Raw genomic sequence first — 25,166 nt, forward strand, 5'->3', positions numbered from 1 at the left:
TATCAGTTTTGTATTCGAACTCTAAAGTTAATTTAGAAATTTTTAACATTTCAAAATTTTGCCTGATGTTTCAAAGTTCAATTCAAATTGCTATTTAGAGTAATTCTGAAACTCTGAGACATGAATCAAAAATTGAAAATTTGCTGAGTTCAGAACAGATATATATATATATATATATATATATATATATAATACAATGACCACTTTCAATCCAAATACTCTATAAATCTCTTACCCCATTATTCTCCATTACCCAACTATATATCCATTAAAATGCTGAACACATTGGTTGGCTTTTTTAGTTATTTATTTATCTCGATTGTTTTGTTCGAATCATGTTATTTATCACTTATCAAGTAGTGTGAGTTTTGGCCTCTGCATTATTGTTCGCAGTCTTGAGTCCAGATTTTTTTTGGGTTATGATGCTTATTCTAGATGATAGTTGTTGTAGTTGAAGTAGGAAGAGATGAATGACTTCGGTTGCTATATGAGGTTCAGTTGACCCAGCTAGGGAGAAAAAAATAATAATAAAATATGAGTTATACTGCTTGATATCAGGAGAATATAATAAGGTTTACCAAAGTGTTCCTCTGGGCTTCCTTATCCAAACAGTCTGCGTTTGTGTAGCATCAAATTTCATAACAGCAGCTATCACCCTGATCAAGGTACTATTCGTGTTGGCTCCAACTCCTCCAACACCTCCGATAAATATTGGTACAGAATATTTTTAAGGTACTCGAACTCTGTTAGTTGTGTGATGCCTTCGGAATGTCTTCTCGTGACCTAAAAGATAAAAGATGTTAGAAATAGGTGGATTTGGCTTACAAAAGCTAGTAATATTTAAGTAGCAGTGTTTTTAAAACCAGCTAACATTTTTTTAAAATTTTTGTCCGTCAATTTGTTTGTTTAGGCTAATCTCTGAAACGGCTGGACCGATTTTGATGAGACTTTTATTGGCAAGTAGCTGATGTAATCGAGAGTTTATGTTTTTGTTTTAAACAAAAATATCTTATTTTTAACTTCCCGTAGGGTAAGTTATAGTAATGGGCCAAAAATCGAAAATGAAAATTTTTGCATATCTTCACGTTTCAGAGGTTTCTGAACATTTTGACATACTTCAGAAAAAATGGATGTGTGTGTGGAGACAATTTTTCGTCGACGATCTCAGGCTTACGGATCAACCGATTTGAATGATTCAAAAAACATTCGATTCCTATTGATACGAAGTTGTGCTGATTAGTTTTTGGCAAAGGCAGGTCCAGCCGTTTCGGAGATACGAAGCAGAGTGCAGAAAATAGAAATCGAGTTTTTGAGAGAACGGAGTACCGATTTGAATGATCCAAAAAACATTCAATTCGTAATGATTGGAAGAAGTGGTGATTAGTTTTTGGTAAAGGTAGGTCCAGCCGTTTCGGAGATACCGAGCTAAATGTGCAAAAAATGGAAGTTTTTGAGGGAACTAAGCATCCGATTTGAATGATTCAAAAAACTTTCTGCTTGTGTTGACGAAACAATTGTTTTTGGGGGAAAAAAATTTTTTTTTTTTATTTTCAATTTTTGGAATATCGAAAACAATTCAGATTTAATTTTTTTCACTAATATACTTAAAATAAATAATTTTAACTTTGCAACTCAGTTTATATAATTCTTATAAATATTAGACAATGCCCTTCATTTTAAATTCCATTGATTAAGTTTTGTTTATTTACTTTTTTGTAAACATATATAAGTTACAGTATTTATAACAATCAATTTGAAAACATTTAATATTCCTCGAACATTTTATTACGGTACTGAAAATTCCTGGAATTTGCCTTGAGGCACGATGCCATACACCACTAATTTTTATTTATACTTATGAAATTGTAGTGTCTGTTTGTAATATTGAAATATTAGTATTAACTACATGCATATATAACAAAATAACAATTTTAAAATATTTTGTCTGTTTGGACTAATCTCTGGAACGGCTGAACCGATTTTAATGGGACTTTTATTCGCAGATAGTTTGTGTAATGGGGTGTTACTTAAGCTACTTTTATTTGAAATAAAAACATTTTATCTCATCTAGCTATATCAATTTGAGTAAAATTTAACAAAAAAGCTTATTGAGTTTATTTAGTTTTTTAGCTTTTTGCATTTTATTTTATCTTATTCTAAAACAAAATATTTTAATTAATAACCTTGTATTTATTATTATATGTTATTAATCTTATATTATTTTAATTTAAACTATTTTGTTACATTTTTACTGTTTTTTTTTAGCTTTGAGTAATAATGTTTAAACTAAGTACGTTTTCGTTCAATATTCAGATATACATTGAAATAAATTAATTATTTATAAGTGTTTTATTTAGGTAGAAACGTTGATGGTTGTTTTTTCCGAAAATAAATATTTATAGGTAGAATTGTTCATTTTTGAAATTTACACTCATTAGATAGAATTAAAAAAAAAAGTCCGTGGATGGTCGTTTTTTCCGAAAATAAATATTTATAGGTAGAATGTTTCATTTTTGCAATGTACACTCATAGATAGAATTTTAAAAAAAAGTCATTGGATGGTCGTTTTTCCCGAAAATAAATATTTATAGGCAGAATTTTTCATTTTTGAGATGTACACTCATTAGATAGTACTTCAAAAAAGGCAAATCTTTAGAAAGACTAAAAGTGTTAAATTAGAACACCAAATATTGTATATAAAAAGTTTGTTACTAATATAAAAAACTGACAACAACACATGGCAATTAAGATAAAAATGCATTTTTTATTTTAACTTTTTTGTTAAATTTTACACGAACTATTATATTTTCGGTCCTTTACCATGCCACTCTGCAAATTTCCGTTTTTTTTTCAAACAACTAATCACGATGAAACGACATTAATACTCACTAGAGTGTCATCTAGTTGCCTCGTCAGCTTCTCATTTGCAAGCCTCAATTTCTCGTTTGTTTGTTCCAATAAACTCATGTTACTACACCTCTGTTCTAAAACAGGTTTTTATTTGAAACCTCATCAACTTCTTTCATAATTTGTGCCAACTTAACCTCGACTTCAGTATTTTGATTCTGATTCTTTTCTCCTCCAGAAGCATTTTGAGATACATCCAACTCGCTGATCTTCCTCGTCAACTCCTGTGTTTCCTTGTTTAATTCTACGTTAATCTTTTTGATAGAATCGTAATCTTTACATTTTTCTTCTAAGTACTTTATCCTCTCGATGTGTAAATCTATTTCTTGGTTTAAATTTGATATTTTGGATTCTACAGAGCGTTCAGTGTTTTCGTATTTTTCTTCTAAAGATTTCAGTTTTTCTGTGAGTTCTATGTTCTCTTGTTTTAAGTTTTCAAGCATATTTGTTATCGATGAGACTTCTTGAAGTTTTGATTGGAGTTGGCAGTTCTCGGCTGATAGTTGTTGATACAGCTCATCTTTTTGGACACTTTTTGCAGATTCCAAGTCACTTAAACTATTCTGTAGGTCTATCTGATCTTGAACGGACGCTTGCAAAGATTGGATATCTTCTCGCAACCTGGTGAAGGAAGAAAGATTAGAGATAAAACATTTATAAAATTACTTATTCGCAGGGCCTATTATTTCAGAACAAAATCCTCGTTCAGCAAATTTGGCGATAGTGAGCCGATGAAAAAGAATTATCAAATATTTTATATTGGTTAGTAAGAAACGACAGTGTTATTTTTGATTTTTCATTTGTGTTCATTTGTGTTTGTACATTTGTTAATAAAGATTTCATCAGGAATTGCTCTCAAATGCATAGCCCTTTAACAATATGAATAGAACAGCTTCAAATTCAATTATTATGTAGTGCATTGACATATTAGTCTAATCATAATACACTTTAAGGAAAGAGGCCAGTTCTAGGAAATTGTGTAAGAAATCAAGTATAAGCTTCTATAAGAAAGACATAATACACAAATGGAAATCTTCGAGCTGTTTAAAATTGGATTACCATTTCACACGGATCTTAATATACTTGGGAGAAAATAAAATTGCTTAAGAATGTCAAATTTTGCATGGGATGATTATTAGTTAATGAGAGTTAGAAATGACAGACGATGTAATGAACTAACTCTATATTGCATTATTCACTAAATTACATTAAATATTTATATTAATAAGTAGAAAAAGTGTAGAAGTTATTCCAGTAAATTAGATATGATAACTATTATATATAAACCGGCGGTGTATTTGTTGATATATATTTCGATTTGATTGTATATTTATTATAATATGACTAGCAAACCCGACGAACTCCATTTCGCCACCATATGGTGAGAAAGATGAAGAAATGTTTTGTTTGTTCGTATTTGAAAAGGAAAAATTTCATTTTATTATACAACAGTAATGAATTTATTTCGATTACAAAAATGAAGTGTTTGTTAGTTGAACTTCTCTAAGTAAATGAAAGTGAAACCGCAAATTATCCGTTTCATTGAAGTGCTCTTTGGTAAACCACATTTTTTGTTTTTTGGTCTGACGTTAACACAAACAAAGCGGATGGTTTTCCAACTCGTGAACAGGAAACGTACACTGCCCATGTGAACAACAATGATTTTCTAAATAATCTATTTGAAATTTATCCGGCAAACACTAAGCGATTGGCCTTGCGACTTGTTATTGCGAACGCAAGGCGAACTGAAAATTTCAATCGTTTGAAGTCGAACGGAAGACCAGTCGGAATCATTGGTATGGCACCAAATCGCCAGGACTTTTTGATTGAATGGTGAAATTCAGTGCGTGTACATAATTATTCTTTGCGGCAAGAATTGCTCGTTGACCTAACCAAGCATAATTCTGATAATTCTCACTAATGTCATTACTCGAATTTTTAATTACGGTGCGTGGTTCCAGCAATTTGCATTAAGGCATGATGCCATGTACCACTAATGTTCTTAGATATCAACTTTGCGGAGCCCGAGACCTTTCCAACGAATGCAAAATTGTCGAAATCGTGCGTTCTGATTACCGTCAGGAAGGAAAATCCGACTTATTTTTATATATATGTAGATATTAACTAGTACATGTTTTAAAACATAATACGATTGTAATACCAAATTTAGTTTCAAATACCCGTGTACTAAAATTCATTAATTTTTATTTCAAATTTTGCGCTATTAATTTGAATGCCAAAAGCAGCGCCATCACGTCGAGCGGAGGACCCTTTAAGTATTCCTTCTGAACGTAAAAGTCGGGAGAGAAACGTCTATATGAACACAAGGTATTCTAATATTGTCTAGGTTTATTCGTCTACGACTATTCTACCGACCTTTCTAGTTCCTCCTGTTTGCCAGCATTTTTTTCCTCCATGTCTGTAAGAGTTTTATTCAAGTACACCTTGTCATCTTTCAATTTCGTGACTTCACGCTCCAGATTCTGGATAGTGGTAGTAAATTCCTTGCTGGCTTCGTCTTTTTCATTTTGCACCTTCTCCAAATTGCTCTTCAAGGTTTCATTTTCGGATTTCATTTCGTCAAGACTTTGGCACCTGGTCTCCAAATCAGCCAATTTGGCACGCAACTCTTGTAAAACTTGATCGCTGTTTTGGGAAGAAGTCGAGGCAGGATCTGATGGCATAAAAGATGGATTAATGAAAATTCGTTGATGATAGGAGGATTTTATTGACATTGGTCTCGTTTCGAATTCAGAAATTGCCATTTTTAATGGTAATCCCTGATATACCAGTATGAAGATAAACAAGTTATAATTATTTTGATTATTCGATATACCAGTATGAAGATAAACAGCAAAAATTGTTGTCAAGAAAAAGTTAATAAACTTAGGAAATAGGAAATTTCTCTTCGATAACTTACATCAATATGATTAGTGCAAGAACGATTGAATCGAATGCCCTAAATAAGTATCGATACTTTGTTGTCGATACTAAGTACTTCTGGTATTTCGATGCTTCAGTTCGATAATTTTGTCGATGTCGATAGTTTTTGTGCAAGTAATTAGAAAGACGTATCATTTTTGGTAAAAAAACATTTATGCCTCTCTAGGTTATCTTATTCCATAAACGGATGCATGGCATATTTCAGGCAAATTTCTGGAATTTCCCGTACCATTTTTAACTTCTCGTAAGATGTTATAGTAATCGCAAAAAAATCAAAAGTCAAAATTTTTGTATATATATACGTTTCAACAGTTTCTGAACATTTTGGCATACCTTAGCAAAAATGGATATATGTGTGTCTGCGTTAGAGGTGGGTCGTTGACGGTTTTGCCGTCAACGAAACGAAACGGTTATCGGGGTTTCGTCAACTAGTTAAATAACTAGTTATTTTTCAACCATAGTTATTTTTAACGATTCAACGCTGGCAACGTTAAGAAACTGATAGTTGAAATAACTGTTTCATTGAATGTTGGTGAAATGAAGTTTGTTCTTATAAAAGTCAAGTTGAGGTTGTCAACTGATTTGATGAATAAAATGAAATAAATGTGAATTGTCACATTTATTACATATATATATATATATATATATATATATATCATATTTATTATTATTAATAATAAATAATGGTTTAATTTAAAAAACTTAAATATTTTCATTACAGCAAAGCCGTATACTAAACATTGAATTTACATGTTATATAAAAATAGCAATATAAAAATATATAGTTACATAAAAATGTTATGAAAAATAAAAATCAATTTTCAGGTTTAGTTTAAAAAATTATTACAAGACAAATGCTATGAGAATTTTATGAAAAAATATTAACCATTGAAAACTATAAAAAATGTAACTGATTTTCTGAAATGAAACGATTTGGCGTATGTTGCAATTTCTTTTACTCGTAATATGTACCCGCACATCGGCAATATTACAAAAGCAGTAGCCTAACAATAAGCGATGTTCATAGTATTAGTTGATCCTTTCTGAGGACAGATCTAGGTTTTAGGTACCTGCGTACGTTCGTTTTCGACAAGGAACGAATTCCTATATCGCTGAATAACTAACTGGCCGCCATGATTTTCAACTAGTTATTTCGTTGCGACGAAACGGTTAGTTAGTTAACGAAGGAGAAACGGTTGAAAATAACCGTTCGTTGATTCAACGCCCATCACTAGTCTGCGTGCGTGTGTGTGTGCGGATACAATTCTGCGTCCACGATTTCGAAAATACAGATTAACCGATTAGAATGATTGAAAAAACATTCGATTCCTATTGATAGGGAGACGTGCTGATTAGTTTTTGGAAAGACAGGTCCAACCGTTTCGGAGATACTAAACAAAAAGTGCAGATAATAGAAATCGAGTTTTTGAGAGAACGGATCATCCGATTTGAATAATCCAAAAACATTCATATCGTAATAATGGGGAGAAGTGGTGATTAGTTTTTAGCAAGGGTAGGCTCAACCGTTTCGGAGATACGGAGCAAAGAGTGCAGAAAATTGTAATTCAGTTTTTGAGAGAATAGACGTCCAATTTTAATAATTTCTTTATAAAATGAAGAATTGATTAAATTTTTCAAATCGAACACTTCGTTCGCTCAAAAACTGCAATTTTTTGCATTTTTTGCTCCGTATAACCAAAATGGCTGGACCTGCCTTTTCTAAAAACTAATCACCATATCTCTCCATCAGTTAGAATCGAATGTTTTTTGAATCATTCAAATCGGTTAGTTCAAAGTGCTCCAGTACATAAACAGCCTAAACGCACTTGGGCAAAAATTTGTACCAGAGTGGCGCTTAGACTGTGCTTAGTCTGGATAATTTTTTCAATTTTGAATCCAACATTACAAAAATATTTTATGCAAAATAGAAAAAGATGTAATAATTTTCCATTTATCCTCAAAAGCAATTGTTTTGTCAATACAAGTAGAAAGTTTTTGAATCATTCAAATCGGACTCTTAGTTCACTCAAATGCCATTTTTGCACATTTAGCTCTGTATCTTCGAAATGACGGGACCTGTCTTTGCCAAAAACTAATCACCTCTTCTCCCAATCATTACAAATTGAATGTTTTTTAGATCATTCAAATCCGATACTCCGTTCTCTCAAAAACTCGATTTGTATTTTATGCACTCTTTGCTCCGTATCTCCGTAATGACTGGACCTGCCTTTGCCAAAAACTAATCAGCACATCTCCGCATCAATAAGAATCGAATGTTTTTTGAAGCATTCAAATCAGTTGATCCGTGCGCCCGAAAACGTGGACGAAAAAATGCGGACATACAAAACACACACACACACATCCATTTTTTCTGAGGCATGCCAAAATGTTCAGAAACCTTCAAAACGTGGAGAAATGCAAAAATTTTCATTTTAGATTTTCGGCCATCACTATAACTACCCTACGGGAAGTTAAAAAATACTGTTTTAATTATTTTTAAAATATCGAAAATAACTGCTGCTTTAACAAGTGTACTTAAATTAGTGATGGGCGTTGAATCAACGAACGGTTATTTTCAACCGTTTCTCCTTCGTTAACTAACTAACCGTTTCGTCGCAACGAAATAACTAGTTGAAAATCATGGCGGCCAGTTAGTTATTCAGCGATATAGGAATTCGTTCCTTGTCGAAAACGAACGTACGCAGGTACCTAAAACCTAGATCTGTCCTCAGAAAGGATCAACTAATACTATGAACATCGCTTATTGTTAGGCTACTGCTTTTGTAATATTGCCGATGTGCGGGTACATATTACGAGTAAAAGAAATTGCAACATACGCCAAATCGTTTCATTTTAGAAAATCAGTTACATTTTTTATAGTTTTCAATGGTTAATATTTTTTCATAAAATTCTCATAGCATTTGTCTTGTAATAATTTTTTTAAACTAAACCTGAAAATTGATTTTTTATTTTTCATAACATTTTTATGTAACTATATATTTTTATATTGCTATTTTTATATAACATGTAAATTCAATGTTTTAGTATACGGCTTTGCTGTAATGAAAATATTTAAGTTTTTTAAATTAACCATTATTTATTATAATAATAATAAATATGATATATATATATAATATATATATATATATATATATATATCTATATATATATATATGTAATAAATGTGACAATTCACATTTATTTCATTTTATTCATCAAATCAGTTGACAACCTCACCTTGACTTTTATCAGAACACCTTTCATTTCACCAACCATTCAATGAAACCGTTATTTCAACTATCAGTTTCTTAACGTTGGCCAGCGTTGATCGTTAAAAATAACTATGGTTGAAAAATAACTAGTTATTTAACTAGTTGACGAAACCCCGATAACCGTTTCGTTTCGTTGACGGCAAACCGTCAACGACCCACTCTAACTTAATAAGTTTTGGTCCTTCTTGCACATACGTTTGTTTTTGATGAAAAGCACTCAATATTCGATACTGAGTAGTATCGATACTTTGTCATTATATTTCTAAGACTACCTATGATTAGTTTTATATAAAATGCTCAGAATAAATTTTAGATTACCCTCAATTTTCAACCAATTCATCTCATCGACTAAATTACTCCATTTCTCTCTCAAACCTTTAAAAACTGCAGAAATCGTCCTCTTGCCACACCTACCCCTGCGATCCACACGTTCCTTCAGCTTCTGATCAGCCAGCACACTGTTCAGCAACTTCTTCATCGACTCCTCCCGTGCCACCAGACTTTTCATCGAGTTCCTAAACTTCATCTTGGATTCGATCTCCTGGTCCAACTGACTCTCCAGTCTGGTGCAAGTCATTTTCACCTTAAGCAATTCCGTCTCGCATTGCTTCACCTTCCTATCGTGTAAGACATCTTGTTGCCTCGAGTTAAGTTTGAGGTCGAAGCACCGCTTTTCGGCGCTGTCCAGGTGGGTTCTGAGCTCTGGCACCTGTTGTCCAGGACGGCGTTCAGATCGAGAGAGCAGGCGTGCTCGCTGGCCATGACGTGCATCCGTTCGAGAAGGTCTTGCTTTTCGGTGAGGAGGGTGTCGATTTGACTTTGCTTTTTGACCATGGATTTGCGGAGGGTTGATTCTAGAGTCGATTTCTCTTTGGTCAACCTGGGACGGATGATAGGACATACATACATACAAAGAAACACACACGCATACATACAAAAAAATAGGGGAAAAATGAGAAATTATTGACTAAAGTAGTAGAATAAGTATGTAAAACATAAATTTGAAAACATACTAGGATCAAGGCATAATTGTTGGCTTTGCATTAAGATTATAAAGAAAAATAATTAAAATTATCTATTAAGGGGCACAACTAGTGTGAAATTTCGAAAAAATTTCAATTTCATATCTCGGTAGATTAAATCTTAATGTTAAAATTTCAAATCGATATCTCAAATAGTTTTTGAGTTACATCCATTTAACCCTCCGTCGGTCGGATATTTTTTCACCTTCGAACGGTCGGAAAGGTCTGGCTGGACCACCATTCATTTTACATGCATTTATATGGGATAAATGAGTTTTTGGTGTCTTATATATTAACGATTATTAGAAGTAAATATTTATAGTTTTGATTTTTTCTTTTTCTTACCGTCTTTTGCGTGTGTTGAGCTTGCTTATAATAAAAATATTACATATTATATTATATAAAAAAATCAATAAATATAAAAAAATCGTTGCTTTTTTTGTTAATTTTTCTATTTTATATCAATGAAAAACAATATTTATTCTTTTTCGGCGCCTTTGAAATGAATGTGAAATTCAAATGAAAACGAAATGAGGTGGGTCGCCTTTGAAATGAGCTGTAAAATTCAAGTTGAAAATATAATTTCACTACAGGTTTGCCAAAAAAAATTTCGAATGCAGTACGGGTAGAAAAAATGTTGATAATGTGTGCATTACTCATCCGATTAGTTTGGTAGGTTTTCAAGAAACTCTCGTCATGAAAATACTAACATTCATGTTACAACACATAGCAAAGAATATATACAACGCAGTTTGAATAGAAAATACCATGAAAAAAAAACAAAATACTGGTTTACATATCAAAAAGCGTATATTTCATACAAAATGTATGGGTGGTCTAGATAGACCTTTCCGACCGTTCGAAGTATATAAAAAAGTTAATATCCTTATAATTATCCTTCTGTACATTTTTTCGTCCTGGTTTTTTCATTCATCGACAGCTAATGAAATTTTAGGAAAAGTCAAGAAATTTCAAGTCGATAGGATTATTAGAAGTATTTTTTTTTTTAATTGAAGTCGAAAAAAGTCTGGCCAGACCACGCCGACCGACGGAGGGTTAAAAGAGTATATATGTAGTATATAGTATAACGATTATTTTATCTTCAAATGCGTTTTTCTCGAAACAGCATTTTTCGAATTTGCTGCAGCGATTACTCAAAAACAAATGATCCGTTCACTATCGAATTTTTACATGTTCTATATATAGTTCTCCGTAAAATGAACTATCGGATCAAAAATCGAATTTTGGCAGTCCAAAAACCACCAAAACTTTGGGTAAAATTTGACTAAATCTTTTTTAAAACGCCGCCGTATTGTCAATTTTTGTTTTTTTTCATAGTAGTTCATTTTACAGACAATATTATCTAGTTTAACGAGATTTTTTTTTTAAATTTCATCCACGTAGAAGGCCGGAATCACTGCAGCAGTGAAGGGCTTTTTTTCACGCCGTTGGAGATCGACGATAACTTAAAATATATTTATTTTTTTTCTTCAAAAAATTTCTAAAAACATACACGTATATAAATATATTCTTAAAATTTTGAAATGATTGATAAAGTATTTTTTTCAATATAAATTCCCAAAAATCACATTTTTTTAGGCGGTTACACTAGTTGTGCCCTTAAGTGCATTTGTTCAAACTTAATTTTATTGTTGATTAATATAGGGTAGGGCGGGCACGAAGGTCCAATTTGACTTTCTGTAATTATATTGATAAAACCGTAGAATTCCCAGCTAGTTGATCATTGTAGAAATATATATTTTTTGCTTTTCTAACAATTTGTCCTCAATTATGTCCTTTTTAGCTCATAAGGAAGCGTCCATTTATCACGTGATCGAATTTTTAAAGATTTTTGGACCCCTCTTACCCCTTGGTGGTGATATTCAAAACTTTGTCCAAAGAATTCATTATCAGACTTTTAAAAATATTAATTTAATTTATCTCTTTGTGTAATTGCTTCTTCTAAATAATTTTACTTTTTCACTTACTATTTTCTTATTGTTCACACTTCGCCAGTGTAAAGGTTTAGTTGGTCCTTTTTACCCTTACCACATGTAAGCTATTCTAGAGTATTGTAAACTAAACAAGGGTGAACAAAACCAAAATAACCAACGATGAAAAAAAAATACTTTAAAATTTGACAATGAATCCGATTATCTCGATGGCTGGTTACACCCCTTTTACCTTTTATTTTAAAATAGTATCGATAAAAAATTCTAAACTTTACTTGTTTTTGGAATAACAATGGTGGAACTTTTAACCCGCTCTACCTTTTATGAAAATATGATAAATAAGTGATTTGATTTAATCACCTAGCAATGTCATTCTGTAATTGAACGATGACTGTTCGAAGATATTCTTCTTCCAACATTTTCGCACTAGTCATGATGAAAAACTTCCTCAATTTCTTGCAAAATCCGGAATAACTAAAGACACACCAATATATCATTCATTCATTATAAAATAATTTTATCATTAACATTCATTCTTCATACATGTAGGTAAAACTAGATTGGGTCAGAGGTAATGTCCAAAATCAGAATAAATACTTCTTGATATTGATATTAAAGATATTTGCAAGTTTTGTCCAAAATCAATAGACGTTGTCCAAAAGCCTCAAAGGTTAAATTTGTAAAAAAGGACAAAATTAAAGAAAATTGGTTCTGAGAAACTTTACCAAAGTGGTAAACTAAATTACAAGCGACACGACATTACCTTCCGACCCACCTATTACATAATTAAAACTCTACCACATAATTTAGAACTAACTAAATTTATTCTGAGCATTTCATTTTAAATTTGAATATAATATAAATTATTACCATTACATTTATTTCCTTAAACTCACCTAAACCCGCCAGCTCGCAAAAGTCCCTAGTGTACTTCTGCAACTTCTCGCTCAATTCTTCATTTTTCAACTTCCACGACTCGACTTCCTTCGACCTGGAATCTTCGCTCTTCCTCAAAACTCCTTCAACTTCCTCCAACTTCTTCTTGCTCGCTGCCAACTCCTCCTGCAACTTCCTGCTTTCACTACTGACTTCCTCGGAACTGTCACTGAGAGTTTTCAGATCACTTTTGTAACTATCTAATTCCTGGTTCACCTTGGCCAATTCTTCTTGAGTGGTTGTGAGTTTGGCAAGTGATAAGTCCAGGTTGGTTTTTAACTTTTCGATTTCGATAGAAGAGTTTTGCAGTTTTTTATTTGATTTTTCGAGATTTTTATGGCATTCCTGCGCTTGATTTGAAACTTGTGTTAATTTTGACTCGCGTTCCTGTAAAATTTTTTGTAGGTTTTCCAAATTTTTTTCTAATTTAAGTGAATTTTCTAAAGCATTTTGTAGTTTCGTATTTGTTTCCTCCGAAACGCCATGGTTTTGTTTTAGTTGTTCTAAGCAATCCTTGTGCACTGTTTGTAGTTTACTAAGATCATCATCTTTCTGCAAACTTTTCTCTAAACTTGTTAACTCTTCCCTGGTTTGCTTCAACAACTCTTCATTGGCATTAAATTTAACCAAAACATCATCATATTTTTGTTGCAAGTCAACAAATTCGCGTTCAGTCTCCAAAAACTTCCTCTCCACGTCTTTTAGTCGTTCTAAGTCTTCCACGGTTTTGTGCAAAGTAAAATTCGCTTCACTGGTCGCCTTTTCACTTTTTTCCCACTTATCCAAAACTTCATCATACTTGGCTTGTAAACTTTCAAACTTTTTCACATTGTCCAAAACTTCACTATCCTTTTCTTGCAACTTCTTCACATCATCACTTTCAAGTTTTTCCAGACGCTTTTGCAAATTTTCGTTCAGTTTTGTCAACTTTGTGTCATTTTGGATGAATTCTGACAACTTTTGTTTTGTTTCGTGTAAAATTTTGATGGCGCGATTTTGTAGATCGTTAACACTGACCGGACCTTGATTGTCGTGGACAAACTTGTCTTTATCGATTGTCTCTTGAGGATTGTCCAAAACATGCTTGAGAACCAGTAAAGTAGTTCGTAAATTTGATAATTCAAACTGAGTGTTTGCTTTTTCGGTCTGGAGCAGCGAGCAGTCCTGCTGCAAGTTCTGGCAAGCTTTTTCAGCTTCCAGTAACTTGTCACGGACACTTTTTAACTCGTTTTGGACTTTACCTTCGGTAACACATCGTGTAGTTTCTTGGCCACTTTTTAAAGCATCAATTTCTTTCTTCATACTTTGTGCATCTATGTTGGCTTCTTGTAGACATTGCTGAGCAATCATGAGTTCTTGGTGTATTTGTTGTTTTTCCAAAAGCAACGTGTCGGAGACGTGTTTTAATTTTTCTTTGGTGTCCGTAAGTATTTCATTTTCTTTAACAAGCAGGTCGCATTTTTGTATCAAGGCTATTCGTTCGCTTTCTAGTTGTTTGATGCTCCAGTCCAAGGATGAGATTTTGTTAGACAGCTCGTTAAGGTCTTTAGAATTTTTGGTTAGTTGTTGGTCAGTGGTTGTTTTAGCAGTTTTTAAACTATCAATTTCTTTTAAACAATCTGCTATTTTATCATCTTTCAACTTACAAGACTTTGTCAGTTCAGACTTCTCATCATCTAATTTTTTAACATCACTTTGCAAAATTTTCAAGCGTCCTTCTAAGTCTTTTTTATCATTCAAAGCCACTTTTAATTTACCTTCCCATTCCGCACTTTCTTTACTCAAAGTATTTTCTAAACTCTTCACTTTATCGGTTAAAGTCAAATAGTCCTGGGTGCACTTTTCCAAGTCTTGCAACTTCTTTGTCAACAACTTGACATCTTTTTCTCGGTTCTCCAATTCCTTGTGCATATTTTGCTTACTTTCAGCTATTGATAAAGCATTTTCTTCCTCACTAGCCTTCAACTTATCATAATCCGATGACTTCTGCAATAATTTTGCCTCCAACTCTTTAACGACTCCTTTGTAATGATCAGCCTCAATGACTTTGGCATCGAAATTGATTTTGTATTCCCCAAATTGACTCTCATAACGTGTCAAATCTGCGGACAACTTCTGTACTTTGTCTTCGAGATTCTGGTTCATTTCCAGTTGTTTTTCTAAATCTTGTTTGTACTTGGTTAAATCGTTTTCCAGTTTTTGGATGTTCTCGGATTGATCTAGAGAGTCAACACTGTCTGATACGTTGGGTGAGTTCAGATCTATCAGCATATTGGATTGTTGGTTGCTGTCTTCTATACTTTTGTTGGAAATACTCATCAGGGAGTCTTCGAATTCTAAAAGAAATATTTTCAGCATATTTGGGAAAAAAGATACCTTGGCGATGAGGAAATTTAATCTTAAAATTATTTATAACATGGATTTAATTGAATCTAAATTTGCAGAAAAGATTTGTAATATAAAAACTCGGTTGTAAATGAATATTTAGAGATGACACCTTATGAACTAATTAATATAATTAATATTTAAATATAAATAATATATAATAGTCTGCATGTATCAAATTTATTTATATGCCGTAACATAGGCGATATGATAGCGTTGTCATGGCAACTCTATCTTATGCTTATATATTGGTAGTGAAACTATGAAAATGTCTATCTATTTGCTGTGCGATCAGGCGTGGCTTAAGGCAAATTGCTGGAACTTCCCGTACCGTAATGAAATATTCGAGAAATTTTAAACGTTTTCAAATATATTATTACAAATACTGTAACTTTCATTTGATTTTTCCTATCTTGTTATATCTGAGCAAATTAAATATAAATCATAAATCAATTTATCTCCATAACATTAACAATCGTCATTTCATTTCGAATTCAGTTTCAAAAAAAAAAATAGTTGCCTAATTTACACAAAATTGAATTGAAGTGCTCCCGTATAGTCACAGTTTAAGCGAATTTCCAAATAATTCTGTGCGACATTTTCACTTAGACTGTGCTTAGCTTGGCGGCATTTTCACATTTTTGAATAGTTTTCACAAAATTGGAAAAGTGCTCCAGTACAGCCTAAACACACTTGGGTAAACATTTGTACCAGAGTGGCGCTTAAACTGTGCTTAGTCCGAGTAATTTTTTTATTTGAATTTTTAATCTAAAATTACAAAATTATTTTATAGAAAATAAAAAAAAGATGTAATCATTTTTTATCCTCAGAAGCAATTGTTTTGTCAATACAAGCAGAAAGTTTTTTAGATCATTCAAATCGGACGCTTAGTTCACTCAAAAACTGCCATTTTTTGCACATTTAGCTCTGTATCTTCGAAATGGCGGGACCTGTCTTTGCCAAAAACTAATCATCTCTTCTCTAAATCATTACAAATTGATTGTTTTTTAGATCATTCAAATCCGATACTCCGTTCTATCAAAAACTCGATTTGTATTTTCTGCACTCTTTGCTCCGTATCTCCGTAACGGCTGGACCTGCCTTTGCCAAAAACTAGTTAGCACATCTCCCTATCAATAGGGATCGAAGGTTTTTTAAACCATTCAAATCGGTTGATCCGTGCGACCGAAAACGTGGAAGAAAAAATGCGGACATACAAAACACACACACATCCATTTAGTTTCTGAGGTATGCCAGTAAAATGTTCAGAAACCTTCAAAACGTCGAGAAATGCAAAAATTTGATCGATTTTTGGCCCATTACCATAACTACCCTATGGGTTGTTAACAAGCAATGAAATATGTTATGATAACTGCATTATCAAAGATTCTGTTATCATAAGATTCTTCCTTGCTTGTTTATATGTAAAATACGCCTGAACGCACAGCAATTACATAGACGTTTTCATAATTTTCACTACCAATAACATGCATGACATAACGTTGCCATGAAAATGCTATTTTATAAGCTTTGTAAGGGAAGAATTGCCCCAAAATTTCCAAAAACGATTTGTAATGTAAAAAAATGGCTTGTTTCTAAATGAATATTTGGAGATACCTTTTAAATTATTATATTTATTATTTAAATATAAATAATAGAAACAATCACACATATGAGATAAACCTAAATTTATTCTGAGCATTTGTTTTGGCGTAAAATGTACTAATATATTTGTGCATAATTTGAGAATTGTACTTGAATACAAATATACAAATACTAATTAAAAATAAACATATATATATACGTGTATAAATAATTTTATAAACAAATGTACATTTTTATTTGCAATCTTAATTTAACATGCACGAAATTGTTTTTGTTCCAAAATCTAAATGCTTGTAATAAATTTAGAAAATATTTTATATCCATATGAACTTGATGAAATGCATTATCAATTTTCCAAAATATCTTGTTAATAAATATTGTTAGATAATTATTATTTTTGATGAATCGTGCATGTTTTCCAATTTTGAATAAAATTCATTACCTGATTCCAATTTTGTTTTAAGACTTTGTATGAGACAGTCTTTATCATCGAGTTCCATTCTTAAGGCAGCTTCTAAATGAGCCTTTGCTTGTTGTTCTAACGAGCACTGTTCTCGAAGCTCAGATATCCTACGTAGGGCCTTATCTTGGGTCTCGACTAGCACTGACTGAAAAATAATAAATTTATCATTATAAATATATAAATATAAAAGTATATATGTTACGGTAAATGTGCATGTTTCGGTGAATGTGCACATTCACCGGCTCATTTGGCGAATGTGAGTTCAACTCGCGCACGTTCGGGTGAAATACTAATTCATATATTTATATTTATATTATTTATTTTAGTCATGTGCATATTAATATCCATTATTTATTATTCACTATTAACTATTAACTATTTATCAATTAACAATTTATCTATTAACTATTAACTATGAACTATTAACTATTAACTATTTAATTAATAACTATTAACTATTTAACTATTCTTAATTCACTATTTACTAATAACTATTCACTATTTGCTATTATCTATTCACTATTTTACTATACAACTATTTACTATTAACTATTAATTATTGAGTTATCACCTATTAACTATTAACTATTCACTATTTAACTATCCACAATTCAACTATTCTTAATTCACTATTTACTATTACTATTTACTATTAACTATTCAGTTATTACTATTCACTATTCACTATTTCACTATTCAACTATTTACCTATTAACTATTAACTATTAACTATTCACTATTTAACTATCCACAATTCAACTATTCTTAATTCACTACTTACTACTAACTATTCACTACTTACTAATAACTATTCACTATTTACTATTAACTATTCACTATTTACTATTCATCTATTTAACTATTAACTGATAAACTATTTACCTATTAACTATTAACTATTCACTACTTAACTATCCACAATTCAACTATTCTTAATTCACTACTTACTAATAATAATTCACTATTTGCTATTATCTACTCACTATTTTACTATACAACTATTTACTATTAACTATTAAGTTATCACCTATTAACTATTAACTATTAACTATTCACTATTTAACTATCCACAATTCAACTATTCTTAATTCACTATTTACTATTACTATTTACTATTAACTATTCAGTTATTACTATTCACTATTCACTATTTCACTATTCAACTATTTACCTATTAACTATTAACTATTAACTATTCACTATTTAACTATCCACAATTCAACTATTCTTAATTCACTACTTACTAATAACTATTCACTATTTACTATTAACTTTCACTATTTACTATTCATCTATTTAACTATTAACTGATAAACTATTTACCTATTAACTATTAACTATTCGCTATTTAACTATCCACAATTCAACTATTCTTAATTCACTATTTACTAATACCTATTCACTATTTGCTATTATCTATTCACTATTTACTATTAACTATTCAGTTATCACTATTAACTATTTTACTATTCAACTATTTACCTATTAACTATTCACTATTTAACTATCCACAATTCAACTATTCTTAATTCACTATTTACTAATAACTATTCACTATTTGCTATTATCTATTCACTATTTTACTATACAACTATTTACCTATTAACTATTAACTATTCACTATTTAACTATCCACAATTCAACTATTCTTATTTCACTATTTACTAATAACTATTCACTATTTGCTATTATCTATTCACTATTTTACTATACAACTATTTACCTATTAACTATTAACTATTCACTATTTAACTATCCACAATTCAACTATTCTTATTTCACTACTTACTAATAACTATTCACTATTTGCTATTCACTATTTACTAATAACTATTTACTATTAACTATTTACTATTAACTATTCAGTTATCACTATTCACTATTCAGTTATCACTATTTCACTATTCAACTATTTGCCTATTAACTATTCACAATTCAACTATCCACAATTCAACTATCTTTAATTCATTACTTACTAATAACTATTTACTATTAACTATTACTATTTACTATTATCTATTCAGTTATCACTATTAACTATTCAGTTATCACTATTCACTATACACTATTTCACTATTCAACTATTTACCTATTAACTATTAACTATTCACTATTTAACTATCCACAATTCAACTATTCTTAATTCATTACTTACTAATAACTATTTACTATTAACTATTACTATTTACTATGAACTATTTAGTTATCATTATTAGTATTCAGTTATTATTATTACTATTCACTATTTCACTATTCAACTATTTACCTATTAACTTTAACTATTCACTATTTAACTATTCACAATTCAACTATTCTTAATTCACTATTTACTAATAACTATTTACTAATAACTATTTACTATTAACTATTAACTATTTACTATTAACTATTTACTATTAACTATTCAGTTATCACTATTCACTATACACTATTTCACTATTCAACTATTTACCTATTAACTATTAACTATTCACTATTTAACTATCCACAATTCAACTATTCTTAATTCACTATTTACTAATAACTATTTACTAATAACTATTTACTATTAACTATTTACTATTAACTATTTACTATTAACTATTCAGTTATCACTATTCACTATTCAGTTATCACTATTTCACTATTCAACTATTTGCCTATTAACTATTCACAATTCAACTATCCACAATTCAACTATCTTTAATTCATTACTTACTAATAACTATTTACTATTAACTATTACTATTTACTATTATCTATTCAGTTATCACTATTAACTATTCAGTTATCACTATTCACTATACACTATTTCACTATTCAACTATTTACCTATTAACTATTAACTATTCACTATTTAACTATCCACAATTCAACTATTCTTAATTCATTACTTACTAATAACTATTTACTATTAACTATTACTATTTACTATGAACTATTTAGTTATCATTATTAGTATTCAGTTATTATTATTAACTATTCACTATTTCACTATTCAACTATTTACCTATTAACTATTAACTATTCACTATTTAACTATTCACAATTCAACTATTCTTAATTCACTATTTACTAATAACTATTTACTAATAACTATTTACTATTAACTATTAACTATTTACTATTAACTATTTACTATTAACTATTCAGTTATCACTATTCACTATACACTATTTCACTATTCAACTATTTACCTATTAACTATTAACTATTCACTATTTAACTATCCACAATTCAACTATTCTTAATTCACTATTTACTAATAACTATTTACTAATAACTATTTACTATTAACTATTTACTATTAACTATTTACTATTAACTATTCAGTTATCACTATTCACTATTCAGTTATCACTATTTCACTATTCAACTATTTGCCTATTAACTATTCACAATTCAACTATCCACAATTCAACTATCTTTAATTCATTACTTACTAATAACTATTTACTATTAACTATTACTATTTACTATTATCTATTCAGTTATCACTATTAACTATTCAGTTATCACTATTCACTATACACTATTTCACTATTCAACTATTTACCTATTAACTATTAACTATTCACTATTTAACTATCCACAATTCAACTATTCTTAATTCATTACTTACTAATAACTATTTACTATTAACTATTACTATTTACTATTATCTATTCAGTTATCACTATTAACTATTCAGTTATCACTATCACTATTCACTATTTCACTATTCAACTATTTACCTGTTAACTATTAACTATTCACTATTTAACTATCCACAATTCAACGATTCTTAATTCACTATTTACTATTACTATTTACTATTAATTATTAACTATTACTATTTACTATTAACTATTCACTATTAACTATTAACTATTCACTATAAACTATAAACTATTAAACTATTTAGTTATCACTGTTCACTATTTGCTATTTACTATTCACCATTAACTAGTTAATTATTTACTATTTAACTATTTACTTTTTAACTATTAACTATTTACTCATAACTATTTAAATATTAACTATTCACTATTTACTCATAACTATTTAAATATTAACTATTCACTATTTAACTATTCACTATTTACTATTTTATTTTAAATTCACTGTTTACTAATAACTATTCACTTATTACAATTCACTATTAACTATTCAATATTCAACTACTAACTATTTAACTATTCAGTTATCACTATTCACTATTTACTATTTTACTAACAATGAACTATTAACTATTTACTATTTAATATTAATTATTCACTATACACTATATTACTGCTTTACTATTAACTATTTACTGATTAACTATTTAGTGCGCATGCACCAAATACGCAAGATGTTTTTAAAGAAGATTCTTTTAAATTGATTGTTTGGGAACTTCCACATTCACCAAGAATGCACATTTACCATAACATATATATATATATATATATATATATATATATATATATTATATATATATATATATATATATATTTATTTATTTATTTATATATATTTTTATTTATTTACCCGAGCTTTAGAGTTTTCCCTTTCCAACTCTCCATATTTCTTTGCTAAGTCAGCATATCGCCTTCTGTATTTCTGGTGATTATCCAGGGCTCGACGATAAGCCTGGTGCAACTGTTCTTTACTAACCCTATCCAAAATGATACTTGATGGAGACTCGACTTCACTTGCTGACATGTCCAGATCGGACTGAAAAAACATTCCCAATCATCATCATTATTAAAACTACATCCATTACCATGGCTTTGATTATTTTATCTATTATACCTGTAGGTGGTATACAGCAGGGGAGTCATAACTGGGTAATCTGAATGACACATCACTCCCAACTGAACCGGTGGATACTTTCCTGTTTCGATTACTAGTCTGGTCGTTATAATTGTTGGAATTGTTCAATCTATCGTTTGTTGTGGTTTCACTATTCGATACATTTAGAGTAGGTGTTTTTGTACTGGTAACAGAACTCGTGAGGGATGAAAGACTGTTTGTGCTGTTGCTGTTTGTGATGTGCTGGGGAGAATTTTGAGGAGTGTCTGGAAAAGATAATAATAATAACAATCTATATTCAAAATTTCTTATCTAAATCTTCTGTTGGCGCCCCCCAAAGACCAGCCCTGATTATTACTTAATTTCATATTTTAAGTGAATTTTTTGTCAAATCCTGTTCATATGTGTATCATTCAATCTGCCATAAATATACTGTATTTTATATTATTTTAATTTCTGGCACATCTCAGCTGCTTTTTGACAATAATAATATAAATATTTCATTTTTCTTATTCATAGTCATTAATTTATTATACATATTCTAATATTGTCTAGACTCATAAGTAAATTGAATTTTTTGTCAGCTGACAGTTTTCATTTGTTTTCAATGCCAAAAAATGTCTCAAATATTTTCAATATCAAACAATGACATGTCGTTTTATGCAATTTTTTCCATCCTACAATATTACTATATTTTTATGATCATTTACATCCTAAAAAATTCCTTTAACAAACTTGAGAAAGATTTATCAAAATCCGAATAATCGATTAGAAGAAGTATATTACATACATCATTAGAGAAGAATTTTATATATAAGATATATTTTATATAAGATATATTTTTTTACCTTCTTCTGCTATGCTAAAAAATGTATCGGTTCCTGAAACTTCTGAAGTGGTGCTCGATGCAGAACTGACAACGGCCTAAAATAGAGATTTTTAAATTTGTTTACATTTTTAAATACCATTTCAATGAACGACACAAATATTTCAAAACATAATGAACAACTGGATAAATATTTAATTAATGCAAATACAAACAAAATAATAATGTTTACACTCTTGTCTGGATTATAAATAAAATAACAGATTGTAAATCAATATAAATAGAATAGAAATATAAATAGAATGATTAATAGTAAAAAAAAAACATGCTAGCTCGATAGATAAATAAAATTAGTATTTATTTACTCCTAAATACTACTTGAAAAAGTAATTTAATAAATATTATTTGATACGTTCTGATTTTTCTTCACATTTAATTATTGTACTATAAACATCGTCTTTCTCTATTTTTAACTTAGAAATGTAATTATTATTACTTAATTTTCTTATTTTATATGTTTGCATATTGCATTTTTTAATATTTACATACAAGCCTTATAACAGTGACTTTATTAATAATTTCACATAATGTTGCTTATAATAAATATTACATAATTTATGAAATATGAATTATAAGTATGGAATTTAATTAAAAATTGGATGACAAATATAATAATTCAGAATACGGAGTGATAATGTTGTTAAAACAAAAGTTTCTAACATTATATGGCTTTACAGTAACTCGATATATTTAAAAAATCACTCATAAATTAATATATTGGTTTATTATTGATTAATTTGATTATTTACACATGTCGGGAAATTCATGCAACTTGTCTTAAAGCAAAAAAACACTTACACCTAGTTCATTCTGTTTTTAATATTGAAAAAGTCATTCAATGAATATTAATCATCAATTTTATTAATTTCCTCTATTTATTTTATCCAAGTAATGCAATTAAAATTTGTAATTTTATATTACTGCAAATTATGCATTTCTTATGCTTATATACAAAGATTATAATTGTATAATTATATTTTGGTCAAAACACGATTGATACAAGAAAAAAAAGATTTTATAAAAAGTATGAAATTAAATTAAGAATTAGATGACAAGTTTAATTATCAGATGGCTAGAATTATTGTTTGAATGGTACGGAATATAATATAATATATCTGGGTGTTTTTCGGCCAATACAAAAAGAGATTGATTAAATAATCATAGAAATAAATGACTTTAAATAGAGGAATTCCTGAATTTGCCATTAAGAAAACTATATACATGTATATGTATATGTTTATAACTATTGGATACAAAATAAAAGAATTTAAATTATACCAGTTACATATAAAAAGAAGTTGAAAAGGTTATTATCATATACGAGATGGTATTAAACATAGAATAAATTCACAGATTAGTCTTCGACTAGAATAAAATATAAAACATATAAGAAAGTACAAGATTGTATTGAATTTAACAAATTGCTAGCAATTTCCAAGTTTGTCTTCGAGTAGAATAAAATAAAGATGAGCATGTATGATATAGTATGAGGTTGTTCTTCGGTACTAAGTTCTTAGATTTTCCTTCGAGTAAATTATATAAATCGTTTTATTCATTATTCTGATTGCAATGGGTAACAAAAATATTTTATCTGCATACATACAAGGCTATTGTAAACGTCTTTCGATGTTTTTATATAAATCTTCCTAAAATATTCAAAAATACCTTATCAGTAAATAAATGTATGCAGTTAACCTCAAAAATTTCTCAACATATACACCTCAAACAAAACCAAATTCCTGCATAAATTCCTTGAACAAACACCAAATTTTGCCTATTAAACCGTAATTTATAAACCTACAAATCTTATATCCTTTTATCAATCTAAATTTCACAAATACATTTTATTTAGGCCACTCGATAAGAGTCTCGATTAGGCGAGGCATTCGTTCCATACAAAAGTCAACAAATCAAAGAACCTGTGCAATCTGTTGTATCCTTTGCGGCGACGATTTCACCTCTTCAGCGATTTTATCCTTTAGTTTTTTGAACATTTTATCCTTTTTAACGATATCACAATAAAATTTACTATATAAAATGATA

General features: G+C 29.7%; 1 protein-coding gene across 1 annotated transcript; it reads right to left on the minus strand.

The window, feature by feature from the left end:
• Window positions 1-704: 704 nt before the first annotated feature.
• On the minus strand, window positions 705-25,166 carry LOC113388022 (golgin subfamily A member 4). Its single transcript, XM_026625433.1, has 9 exons — window positions 25,043-25,166; window positions 23,086-23,161; window positions 22,238-22,503; window positions 21,974-22,159; window positions 17,465-17,630; window positions 12,993-15,368; window positions 5,284-5,581; window positions 2,890-3,528; window positions 705-783 (listed from the first exon to the last, which is right to left on the minus strand). The coding sequence occupies exons 1-8, from the start codon at window positions 25,115-25,117 to the stop codon at window positions 2,985-2,987; spliced, it is 3,987 nt and encodes a 1,328-aa protein (XP_026481218.1). The 5' UTR covers window positions 25,118-25,166; the 3' UTR covers window positions 705-783; window positions 2,890-2,984.

The sequence above is a fragment of the Ctenocephalides felis genome, unplaced genomic scaffold (assembly GCF_003426905.1).
Source record: "Ctenocephalides felis isolate EL2017-DRISC unplaced genomic scaffold, ASM342690v1 CF-g0.4_SCAFFOLD_03572, whole genome shotgun sequence".
Classification (NCBI taxonomy): Eukaryota; Metazoa; Arthropoda; class Insecta; order Siphonaptera; family Pulicidae; genus Ctenocephalides; species Ctenocephalides felis.

Coding starts and splice junctions, on each gene's coding strand:
- LOC113388022 (XM_026625433.1), bottom strand. CDS start 25,117: ATGTTCAAAAAACTAAAGGATAAAATCGCTGAAGAGGTGAAATCGTCG. Junction 22,504..23,085: donor TTTTAGCATAGCAGAAGAAG/GTAAAAAAATAT, acceptor TATCTTTTCCAG/ACACTCCTCAAAATTCTCCC. Junction 22,160..22,237: donor CTGCTGTATACCACCTACAG/GTATAATAGATA, acceptor ATGTTTTTTCAG/TCCGATCTGGACATGTCAGC.